Source organism: Chanos chanos, chromosome 4, assembly GCF_902362185.1.
Source record: "Chanos chanos chromosome 4, fChaCha1.1, whole genome shotgun sequence".
NCBI lineage: Eukaryota > Metazoa > Chordata > Actinopteri > Gonorynchiformes > Chanidae > Chanos > Chanos chanos.
This window is the reverse complement of record NC_044498.1, coordinates 37,073,821-37,086,595: the sequence shown is the minus strand read 5'-3', so window position 1 is coordinate 37,086,595 and position 12,775 is coordinate 37,073,821. Positions and strand designations below refer to the sequence as shown.

The 12,775-nt window shown below is 40.3% G+C and overlaps 1 protein-coding gene across 1 annotated transcript; it reads left to right on the top strand.

The window, feature by feature from the left end:
- Positions 1-7,039: 7,039 nt before the first annotated feature.
- On the top strand, positions 7,040-12,563 carry gpr137ba (G protein-coupled receptor 137Ba). The gene is made up of 7 exons (XM_030771923.1): positions 7,040-7,452; positions 9,691-9,740; positions 9,984-10,206; positions 11,027-11,176; positions 11,723-11,851; positions 12,141-12,262; positions 12,406-12,563. The coding sequence occupies exons 1-7, from the start codon at positions 7,075-7,077 to the stop codon at positions 12,515-12,517; spliced, it is 1,164 nt and encodes a 387-aa protein (XP_030627783.1). The 5' UTR covers positions 7,040-7,074; the 3' UTR covers positions 12,518-12,563.
- The last annotated feature ends 212 nt before the right edge of the window (positions 12,564-12,775 follow it).

The following is a 12,775-nucleotide window of genomic DNA, read 5'->3' as shown; positions in this document are numbered from 1 at the left end:
TCAACAGAGTGTGTGAGTGCAGGAAAACTTTAGGTTGGAGGGTGGAGCTGTGCAAGGCGGAGAAAGTGTTGGAAGCGTCGCAGGGAAGAATTAATATCATCAGATTTTCAGGCTATAATGCAATAATGGTCCTCCATCCTCTACACAGTTTATCATCTTACTCTCCTATATAAATGACTGCACACGCACACACAGAGAGAGAGAGAGAGAGAGAGAGAGAGAGAGAGAGAGAGAGAGAGAGAGAGAGAGAGAGAGAGAGAGAGAGAGAGAGAGAGAGAGAGAGATTAATAAATGAATTAATCATGACAAATAAAAAGAGACAGAAGCTAGCTGGATATTAACTTAATAAGTAGTTAAGTAGCAGTTCATAAGTAGTGGTCTAATAAATGTCTAAAGGCAGAAGCTGTATTCACCACACTGATTATAGTGCACCCCAGAATGCCTAGACAGATAGAAAGAAAGTGTGTGTGAGAGAGAGAGAGAAAGCAGCAGGTAGGTAGTCAAGACCAGATAGCTGGAATGCCTAGAGGAAGCTTGCAATTAGTCTGATAAATGTGTCAAAGACAACAGCTGTATTGGCCACACTGACTGCAGTAACCCCCCCCCCCCCCTCCCCAACTTTCCCCATTATACTTTCATTGTGCTTTCCTCACACTTGCACTGTATTGTTCATTTTAGGTTTTCAGTTTGTTTTGTTCATGGCAGCTATAAGCCTTTTATGAAAGCATATATTGTTTAACAATCTTAGTTGGAACCTTCACTGACAAATTTTAAAACCCCTTTAGACACTTTTCTCATGGCATTTGCAGAGTCAGAGTTGTTGCTTAGCCAATTTTATACCAACCACTCTTGTGGTATTTTTGTTTTGGGGAATGTAACAGTAATTGTTTAATTACTTACGGTCTGCACATCTCACATTCTCACTGTGCCCCCCTAAGGGTCAGATCCTAGTATCGCCTCTGCCCATGAACAAGAACTGGTTTTAAGATCTGGCCCATTTCATTTTTGTAACTGAAAAGCCCTGATACATGATAAAAGTACCAAGCAAGTCTGCAGTTGGGAAACAGTTGCTTGGCAACACTTTATTAATGGAACACCAATGGAACTATTTTTGTTGACAAAATCTAATAAACAACAGAAGTCAGAATGTGTTGTCTCAAATGACTTGATTAATAGCCTCGTTTACAGAACTGTTGTGTAAAAGCAAAATCACACTTGCGGCTGTGTTGTTACACTGAATGTCAGCTTGGACTATGGGCCCATGCCTACAAACAAATCACAGTCTTGCTGATAACCAGTATAACAGCCTTAATTAGACTTTGATAAAGCCTTTAACTTTTTCACTGTGTTTTTATCACACACACACACACACACACACACACACACACACACACACACACACACACTAGGGTGAGCAGTTGCAAACAGACCAAATGTAGGATGAGTAGTAAGTTTGTGTGGTACAATGTGGGACATGTTACCGATGCTAAGAGGTAACCTAGAACTTTGATATAATGTCTATCTAACTGAATACGAAACATTTGTATTCTGCCTTTCAGCTCGTTAACACCTATACTTTGTCCTCGAGTCAATTCCACAGCACACTAATTTTGCGACATAACATGTCTCTATTGACAGACATCCAACAAGCATTGGCCATTACAGGCTCATCAAAGGCAACTGTCCTTAAGCAAAGCAGCAGGCATCATGCAGCTCAAGTCTTTCAAGTTATACTCCTGACCAAATCCGGCTACAACGTAAATAAGGCACAAAATAAAATGTTATATAAAATAAAACAATTTCAGTGCCATTCTTTATATCAAACCATAATCTCTGTTGGATGAAGGGATAAAAAGAACATTTTCTTTTCTTTGTGGCCATGATGTCACCTGGTAGCTTTTACCTTCATATCTGCAAAGTTTGTGTAAGTTTGGTTTTGATGTAGCAGAGGAGTTCACAGGCCCCACGTCTGCACAGTTTGATTTACAGCCATCACAGCCTCTTGATGACAGACTTCACTGCTCTCTTCTCAGCCATTGGATGAAAGCCAGGCTTTTAGAAATAAAATGCTGTATCTGCACACTCGTATGTTTCTTTTTGACCCATAAATATCTACATGCAAGAGTGAAACTCAGCATCTTAAAAATGTCATAGAGTATAATATCTCGCATATTAACTTATATGATGTTATATGACTCTTTAAAATTTGAGACTAGGCGTGATTTTGATGCCAGTCTTTCAAAATGTGTCTTACTGCAACTGAACAGTGCCACCATATGGACAAATCATCGATGAATCAAATCAATAAAGTTCACAAACATGAACCATCTTCATGTTGAATTGTTGTGAATGGTTGGAGCTGGATATTAAATAAAACTCCTGTACTACATTACGTGGTCAACAAGTCAGTCCTTCATGAAATAAACAAATGTTCTTTTACTTTTTTCAGACTGTTTACATGGCGAATTTTATGTTGTGGGCAGCTACAGAGAGACAATGGAGGGTGAACAAGAGAAGTGTAACATGCACATCTCAGTTGATTGGAGACCAGTTGTGCTGCAGCAGCAGCAGTGGCAGAATGTTTTTAGTCTGATGTTTGATGTAGCCGTCACTTACCACATCATGGTGACCTCGTGATCATACAGATTCACTCTGTATAACATCGGGAAGATGGACCATTCCTGCCAGAGCGTGCAGCTCCACACCTCAGGTTCTCATCATCTCATGACTGGACTGCAGCTATTCCCTACTGGCAAGTCTAACAGTATGTGCCGGTAAATCACTGCAGATGATTCAGAATGCAGCTCCACAACTGCTGTTCAGTCAGTTGAAACATGGCCACATTACACTTCTCTTCATTGCCCTCCACTGGCTCCCTGTACTAGTCCACATCAAGGTGAAGTCCTTGGTGCTTCCTTTCAGAGCAGGCAGTGGAACTGCACCATCCTACGTCGGCTCACTCATCAGGGCCTACGCTCCATCCTGCCCATCACGGTCCGCAAGAGAACGACGCCTAGCCATACCTGCGTTTGGAGGTAGGAACACATAAGCTGGACTTTTTTTCATGTGTGGTTCCACGTTGGCGTAATGAATCGCTCTGATCCATTTGTTCTGCAGGGTTCCTCACAATCTTCAAGAAACGCACGAAGACTCAGCTCTTCTGTTAATCTTGGCCTAATCCAAAGTCTTTATCCTTCAGTTTCTCCCCGGCTGACTGTTTTTTTAACGTTAACTTTTGTTCCAGTGTATGCTGGATATCACCTGGCACTCTATGATATGTTGCTACTTAGCACTTTATAATATTTTTGACCCTGCAGTCTCTTGTACCATACTCTTTGCTGTTGTTCCATTCTGTGATGTGTGTTACTTGACACTCTACGATATGTGAATCACCGGACACTCTCTTGTGACGTATTCTTTTTTTTTGACTGAACATTGCGGCCAGGATGAAAATAAACGGCTTCCTTGGTTGTTATTTGTAACATCCCTGCTTTGAAATCATTATTTGTAGCATGACGACATTGTAGTCTGTCATTTTTAGCATTCCTGAATATTAGCGCTGCTTCAACCTCCAGGTTGGACAGTAGCTTCCTCTCTCACTTCACAGAACTATATCACACTTGTATCTGGTCACTTACTGAAACCTGGTCCTGCAGTGCTTGTATCTGCGTCAGCTCCTGCAGCTGTAAATGTAAATACAAATGTGAACTCACCAGTCAGGGACCTGCAACATTTGCACACTCCACTTAACATGTATGTAATGCGCCCCACTATAATATATACCAGTTTCATGAGTTTCACATAGTGTTAGTAAAGATAAAGAATCTCACTGAACACAGTGGGTGTTCCAGATCTCCCTAAATATCTGCTGACTGGACACACTCCTAAACTGTCCCTCTCTGTGAAGAGAGCCTCAGATAATGTAAGCAGATGTCCTCCAGTTTTGTTTTACTTTCAGGTCGGTTCTATCAGCCGTCAAATATGGCAAAGATTACCCAAATGCAAACCACTTAGTTAAGACAAGGATTAGAAAACACAAGAGTGTTTAGAAATAAAAAAATATCCCCCGAAGTTTTAGCCGGGGTTAAAACCAGGCGATGCAACAATGACTAACTGTTTTTTCCCTAAAAGTAGCTCTAATATACTGGTTTTTACGAGAAAACTTGTCCAAACAAAGCTGACATGGTTACTTGTTTCCACACATCAGTTCTAATCCACTGAGAGGAGCCTCAGCAGAAAATATAGGACAGTGAAAGCCTCCAGGCTCACGCTCACTGGCTCCATCGTTTTCTATGAGGGGAACTCTTCTAAACAAACTCTGTTGCTGTCCTTGTGTTTGTGGAACTGGACACTGTCCAACAGATCATCAGGGTATGGTTGAGTTCTTGGCACACTTTCACTCGCCCCGAAATAATTTCATAAGACGAGAACAATATCATGGGGCACTGGTCTGAACTCTAATTCGTGCTGGCACATTCTGGGTATAAAACATCAGGCCACTGGTTTGTAGCGCAAAACAAAAAAACAAAAAAAACAAATAAAGCCAATCCAAAATGCCTTGTATGTGAACTTCGCTGGCTTTGACTGTTTAGACATAAGTGATTTTGTCCCGCTGTCTGAAAAATAAATGCTTGCATTAAAATCCTCAAAGTTGCCAACATACACATCTCTCAAAGTCCTAATCTCTACTCTGTCGCAAAAAGTTCTGATGAATACTACAAAAGAAATGTTTTTCAACATCGCCATCTTGTGGTTAAACCATTCAATCAACACTGACCAGTCACAACATTTACCTTTCATATTATATATGTATACATATTTAAACTACATCTTCTCTCTCTCTCTCTCTCTCTCTCTCTCTCTCTCTCCATATATATATACACACACACACACACACACACACACACACATATATATATATATATACATATATATATATATATACACACACACACACTTATATATACATATTAATTTCATTTAATTCAGATTTTTTGGAATTTAGTGTCGATCAGTCTGAGGGGACCTGGGCTTGTGAGGCAGACTCTTTGACCTTTGACCCTCTTCTCTTTTGACTAATATCCTTCGTATGACCTGTAGAATCTTTCTGCAAGTCTTCTCACAGAGGCTTGAGTTGGCAGACACTCTGACCTCTGACCCTGTAGGCCAGTTTTCAGTGGTCATGGGGCCAGATGTCTGCCATCCTCACTGAGAACCAGCAGCTCAGGCACAGATATGCCCTTATTTAGTCAAAGAGAGCAAAGCAGAGAAGCAGGAAAAAAAAGTTCCTTTAGAGTTGAGCTTGTTCTCTGGAAAGATAAAACAATTACACACACACACACGCACATACACACGCACACACGCGCACACATACACACGCATGCACGGACGCACGCACACACACACACACAGACACACACATACACACACACACACACACACACACAACTAATAAAAAGTCATGATCTGCATCTCTGCCCTCGTCATTTGAACGTGGGAGAGCTGAGACAGGATTATTAGTGTAAAGCTGTTGCAAATATGCTGGTTTATACGTGGTGTTCTTACCACCCCCTGAGACATTTGAAAAATATATAAATCAAATTATCTCTGTGTATTTAAACCGATATATATTTAACATGATGCATGTTTAAGCTGATGTGGGAAATTCCACTTTTTTAGCTGTGAGCTCTGACTGTCTCAGGTTAAAGGAATCTGCAGGAGAGAGTAAGTTGTGTGTCCTCAGGGCCAGTGCCATTCTGATATGTACAAAAAAAGGATCTTCATCAGTGCCACAGAGAGTTCAGCAAAGTGTGGAATTGTGATGGTCACTGACAGCAGTTCTCTTAGTATGTCTCTGGATCTTTGCCAACCCAGTGATATCATGGAGAAAGGCAAAAAATAAAAGTTAAAAGTGCATGGCTCTACATGAATTTTCCTGCTCCATTTACTCAGTGAACTCTTTCCAGGGATATTAGAGTCTCACCGAGTAATGAGTTTGGCTCAGCTGCTTTGCTTTTTGCCTTGTATATTGTTCTTTTGGCAGCAGCACTCTGTTAGGGGGAAACCTCACATGGAAATGAATTTTCACTGTAAATATTCAAATATCATGGTGTCTGTTGATTTATTTTGACATTATTCTGATTAACACACACACACACACACACACACACACACACACACACACACAGAAATATGTGCAGACTATATGTGCACACCTGTCTTCAGTAGTCATCCAGTTCAAAGCTCTATGTTTTTTCAGTGTTGTCAAGTATGGTTATATGTAATGTTTTGAAATTATACTGTTCTCTGAAATTTTTAGTGTGCCATTTTTTGTAAATTTTCTAGTTTTAACCAGAATGGAAGGGTAGATATTTATATAATATTTGTAAGTATTTCAGACAAAACAGCAGAAAGCCGTCAATATGGAAGGACAGAGAAAAAGACAGACAGACTGAGGTAAATTATGTCACAGCAAAAGAGAGACATGTAAGGAGTAGATGGAGAGAAAACTGAGAGAAGGAGATAGAGAACAGAAATCCCAATGGAGTTTTTTGTCATGGGAAACCCTACTGTAGGTTAAAGATACAGTAAAATGCGTCACCAGCATGTCAGGCACAGTGGGTAGGGCTTCTCTCTCGCTCTCTCTCTCTCTCTCTCTTTCTCTCTCCCTCCCTCTCTGTCTCTCACTTGCTGCACAATACTGCTTCCTGCCAGCTGAGTTCAGATCATGTGCCTCTGTCACAGTTGCGCACAAAGCTGCAGCAGGAAGTGAAGCTCTTGTTCCTTTTTTTCACCCTCTCTCCTCCCCTCTCTCTCTCTCGCTCACTCCCATTCTCTCCTTTCCTTTCCCTTCTCTCTCTCTATCCATCCCTCCCTCCTCCCTCTCTCCCTCCTCTGTAAGCTACTGAGGTTTGTGTGTGTGTGTGTGTGTGTGTGTGTGGGTGGGTGTGTGCGCGAATGTGCGTGAATGAGTCGTCCGCTGTAACACAGTAAGAGAGAAAGTACTGACTGTACGAGAGGCAGGCGTACCAGGAGGGGCCCTTGTTTTCTCCCTTCTCTGGGGCTGGAGGAGCAATGGAAGCTCCAGTGCGGGAAAGAGGGGCAGCGGGGAACGACTCCCTCCCTCCCCCGACACTGAGCCCTGCTGTACTGCCGTTCGTGAAACTGGGCTTGACGGTGGCCTACACCATCTTCTATTCTCTTCTCTTTGCCTTTGTCTACATCCAGCTTTGGCTGGTCCTGCGTTACAGACACAAACGTTTCAGCTACCAGACAGTCTTTCTGTTCCTGTGTTTGCTGTGGGCAGCCCTTCGAGCGGTTCTCTTCTCTTTCTACTTCAAAGACTGTGTGACTGCCAACGCTCTCGGACCATTCAGCTTCTGGCTGCTCTACTGCTTCCCAGTTTGCCTACAGTTCTTCACCTTAAGTCTGATGAACCTCTACTTTGCACAGGTGAGCTGAACAAATCAATGTGTGAGCAGCACATTTGGCTGTGTTCCATGTATATGTGAGTAGAATCTGATCTTATGTTCTGTGTGTGGTGGATGGGAACTGTAAGTATGTTCTATCTCAGTGTTCTATGTGTAAGTGAAAAGAATCCTGGTGCTATATTCTTGCTATATTCAGTGAGAAGAAACAGACAGCGTTGTGTAGATCCCATGACTACATTCTGTGATAAGGTGAGGCTTACCAATACTTAACAAAGTCAGGTGTTTCACATATATTTACAATATAATTATGCAACTCTGAACTTGTAAAATGTTGTCAAGTGACCTTGCAGGTTCGTTTTAGGTCACTGAGACTGTCATTTAGATTTGGTAAGCAAGTTGAAAAGTCATCAAACCAGTGCAATAAACCACAGCAAGCAAAATCAAGTACAGCCCAAAAAGAAACTGCGACAAACGTTGATCTTTCTAGCCAAAATGAAAACTGCAGTTTCTTGGGTAGATAGTTTGGCCAAGTGTTTGGCAGCATAAAAAGTAGAGACCAAGTGACAAATTGTCTGACACAGTAAAATTTGCCAGTGCTAAATAAACACAGTGAATATACGTGATGTGATCACTGAGAGTTCCTGTGTGTCTTCTTGACCTTTGTTTCCAATTGAGAAAATCTGCAGCACTTGTCATCGCACTGACAACAAAGATGTGGTTTGACAAGGGAAACATCTAAGCTGAATATAACCGGAGATTCAGGTTCTGTGACAACTTGTTGTTGAAAAAGGATGTCACCAATTAATGAATGCAATGTTTTGTGAACCACCGCAAGACACTGGAAACTCTCCTCAGTACCTGTGACAAAACTGCAGCAGAAACTGACAGCAGATTCAGTGGGGCAGACACATACAAAGCATGCAGTGGTCTGAGCGGTGAAATGTCATAATTTACATATAATCGTAATATGTAAATATAGTAGTAAATTATAAATGGAATGACACTGATTGTGATGGATGGGAGATAAAAAAAACCTATGCTTTCTGTTCTGCTGAAACTTTAGAGAGAATGTTGCGATGCCGGTGGTTCCTCTGATTTAAAATGATTCACGGTGTACTCTGATGCACTCAGCATCTTTTTTCAACATGAAGACGTGGACAAAATAAAAGCCACTTGACGCCCACTGCTGCAAAAGTGAACAAGCCTTCACTAGTTTTAAACGGATCAGTCATTTAGAACAGGTCTTCCGGTGTGACCTGCGTGGAGACAGTTACATGAACAGATGATTCACGGGCAGGTGGGTGTATGATAGGCGGAAATGGAGAACTGAAACTGCCCTTTCTATCACAGTTTTTTTATAAAAAAAACAAAAAAAAACAAAAAAACAACCCACATCCACATACTACATTCTTAGTGACATTGGACACTTTTTCGCTAAATTAATAATTTTCAAAATATGTAGGCGAAGGATTTGAGTTTACACTTGACATGAGAGGAGGTGAATTATGAGTGATATGGCTCATCTAAATGATGTAAATTTACATGTAAATGGCGTAAATGATGATGTCGACTCTAGTGAAAAATGATGGTGTTGTTCATGGGGAGGAAATAAAATCGATGTTTGTTGTGTCTGAGAGAGAACTGAAAGAACTTCATGGGTTTGGTTTAGGTGAGGGAAGGTTGTGGCATAGCTCGTTCTCATCTTCAGTCAGGCTTATCAAAGATTAGCAAGTCACTTCTTGTCATTCCTGGGGCTGCAAAGAAGACTATAGTACATAACTTGTTTATAGTATATAAACAGCCAAGCTCCATATCTCATATTTACTGCTCCTCTATATCTAAGATGTATTGCCACTGATTTGAGATCTTTGTCTTAATTTCAAATGAGCAAAATCATTAGGTGATATTCCTTAAGACAGATATAACTCAAGCTGGTAGGGAGTAGGTGTAAACTTCATAACTGATTTAATGAGTTTTTTCTCATGAATGCAATAAATAATTTTTTGTTTTATTTATTTATTTATTTATTTATTTATTTTTGACAGACCTTAATAAATGTGAATAAAATATCAGAAAAAAAAGTCTCTGTGTTCTGACGTCATATGAAACTGTGGGAAAACCAAGTAGTGTCTGTTTTGTATATAGTTGTTTGAATAGTAGACAAAAGGGCAAGAGAACATCATTTGCTGAAAGGGCACCACCAATCAGCTGCACAAAATGTCTTCTGGCTTTGAAAATTCTAATTTCCTCACTCCTACAGGTTGTTTTCAAGGCGAAGTCAAAGTACTCACCAGAGCTTATTAAGTACAGGTAAAAAATCCTCCTAAGTATGATTTCATACACTGTTCTAACCATAAATCATCTAATATGCCTGATTCTTATTTCTAGATTTTAACTCATTTTGAATGTGTCATGAGAAGTGCTGTCCTGTCTGATTTTTGCAAAATCTTTTAAACCTGTATCACAGAGCAAATGGATGATCCATGTAAACCGTGAAAGCAGAAAAAGGTCTTTTCCTCTAGACCACTTCTTTATTCTGTGTTTTCTCTCCAGGTTGCCTTTGTACCTGGTCTTTCTCTGCATCAGCATGTTGTTCTTAGTGGTGAACTTAAGCTGTGCCCTGTTGGTTAAGATGAGCACCATGGAGACCAAGACCATAGTGCTGGTGAGAGTGGCCATTAATGACACACTGTTTGTGGTGTGTGCCATCTCCCTCTCTCTGTGCCTCTATAAGATTGCCAAAATGTCCCTGGCCAACATCTATCTGGAGTCCAAGGTAAGGGTGTTCTCAGTACAGTGACAATTCATTAACAAACAGGCAGACTAACAGACATACAGGTTGACTAACAGGCGGGAAAACAGCCACTCATACAAACAGGCAGACAAACAGAGGGACTCTGTGGATTAAAATGGATGTACTTCCAGGCATTAAATGAGAAGAATTTCTTTTAAGCTGTTTTTTCTTTCTTCTTGAATCTGTTTGCTAAAAAAATGTCAGAGAGCATCTTGAGGGGTGATGATTCACATGAAACAGCCATGCAAAGAAATTCAGATTTCAAAACAAATAGTTTTATAGGAACATCTTCAACACTTACCAAAGTGCCAAACCACTAGGCTCTAGTGAATTTGTAAATGCAAATTCTTACAAAGGGTTTCAAATGGTTTGTAGGAGAACTGATGAGAGTAAAAACACCTTTGAATTTGTAAGTCTCTGACACTGATTTGACACTCACTCACTCACTTAAGGGAGCATTGCCTAGTAACAGTGTGCCATGCAGGTTAGGTTCACTGAACACACGTGGAAGCATAGTGAATCAGGCCAATCAGCTGGGAGGTTCATACCCAGTGTTGTCATGAACGTTCTCTGATAAACAAGAGAACACATAGAGAAAAAGATGACCCTTGTCACTAATTTTGTATATTTTGCATTTTGTTCAAACACAATTGCACCCTATGAACTGTTTCTAATGGCATTTTATTTTTATAATTACTCTAATTTACATACATGAATGCTCCAAAGGACTTAATTGCCTCACAGTGTATCATTGTTAATGCTGAGACATTTTCATTCGACTAATGAATATCATTTTCTCTAGGGGACATCCGTATGTCAGGTGACTGTGATTGGAGTCACGGTGATCTTACTGTACACGTCACGTGCCTGTTACAACTTGGTTGTCCTTGCACTCACCAGTGTCAAGAGCATCAACTCCTTTGATTACGACTGGTACAACGTATCAGATCAAGTACGGCCGAGATCACTTCATTTATGACTTCATTTCACTCAAGCATTGACTCTTAAATGGTCTATGAAAATTATAATCTTGTAAAATTTCTATCATCATTGTAATCACTGCACAAGGCTAACACACTATAAATCACAGACAGGAAAACAATTGTGCACTAACAGGACCATGGAAATGCTTCTTTTTTTCTTTTTTTTAAAACGGAAATTTTATGTTTCCTGTTTCTCTGTGAGTTTGTTGGGAGAAAATGGTTTAATCCCAGGGCCCATCAGAGTGCAGTGTCTTTAGACACTTATCTTTAATGCCTTTTAAGGCAAATACTCAAAAATGCTGACCTGTAGGACCAATAATCTTAACCAATATTATTTTCAGAATTAATTTTCTGATCAGGTCAATAACTATGTCCCATGGTGATCCTTCTCCCTGCTCTTTGAGCTGACCCTGACCCAGCTTTGATTATACTATTGCATTAACTATGTCAAACATCATGAGGATAATTTCCATTACCTTCTGTCTTTCCTAATTATGATGCATGATTGTCCATAGGCAGACCTGCAGTCAACCCTGGGAGATGAAGGCTACATTGTTTTTGGGGTCATTCTGTTTATTTGGGAGCTGTTGCCAACGTCCTTGGTGGTTTTCTTCTTCAGAGTCCGCAAACCAGCTCAGGACAGGGTAAACACAATCCTTAAACAATTATTCACAAACAATAAAATTACAAACACTGTATACACTGATTCTGTGATAAATCTCAAATCTTGCTACTGCAGTAACAAGCACTGAAGCTTTGTGTGTGTGTGTTGTTTTTTAATGATTACAAGTCCAGATAAGGCTGTCTACAAATTCAACATTGTGCTTACTAGTGTAAATAAACTAAAATTTACAATAACTGCAAACTGATATTTTGTTGCTACTTGTCTTTGCTTCTCCCTAAGGTCTCTTCTGTCACGTCTCTGTTTTCTAGAGTGTTTCAGGTATCCCAGGCCATGTATTCTCATCCAGGGCATATTTCTTTGACAACCCCCGTCGCTATGACAGCGATGATGATCTAGCCTGGAGCATCATACCTCAGAATATCCAGACCAGGTATTCCCTCAACTCATATACAGATTTTTGCACAGATTTTGAGGGTGTTAGACTTTAGAAATGTGCTGATCGTCATGTGGTGTAGACTGAAAATAGATTTAATTTGGAGTACTTGTTATATAATGTTTGATCTTCTTCCGCAGCTTGACTGCAGACAGTTATGATTGGGGTGGTCGACAGAGCAGCTTTTCGGCTTACATAGGAGGGGAGGACTCCTATTTAACTCGACCCCCAGAGGAGCTGAACCCTTGTTGAAACAGTTCCCATTGATGATATTTGTACTTATCTGCCCACTGCCATTAAAGCCAAGTACCCATTGGCCAACAAGGCTTTGTTGCACTGTCCCCACTGATAACCCTGTAGTTTCAAATACAATGGAAAACAAGTTGCCACATGGAGTGGTTATGTGAGACACAATATACTTCAATATTTTAAAAATTCTTTGAATACATACTTTACTATTACATTCATTTTATTAGCAATGCTATGATGAAAGATTTCTTGGCCAGTGAT

Bases quoted from the DNA above. Each gene is read 5' to 3' on its own strand.
- gpr137ba (XM_030771923.1), top strand. From the start codon at position 7,075: ATGGAAGCTCCAGTGCGGGAAAGAGGGGCAGCGGGGAACGACTCCCTC. The intron at 9,741-9,983 runs GTAAAAAATCCT...TTTTCTCTCCAG, and splicing joins CCAGAGCTTATTAAGTACAG to GTTGCCTTTGTACCTGGTCT. The intron at 11,852-12,140 runs GTAAACACAATC...TCTGTTTTCTAG, and splicing joins GCAAACCAGCTCAGGACAGG to AGTGTTTCAGGTATCCCAGG.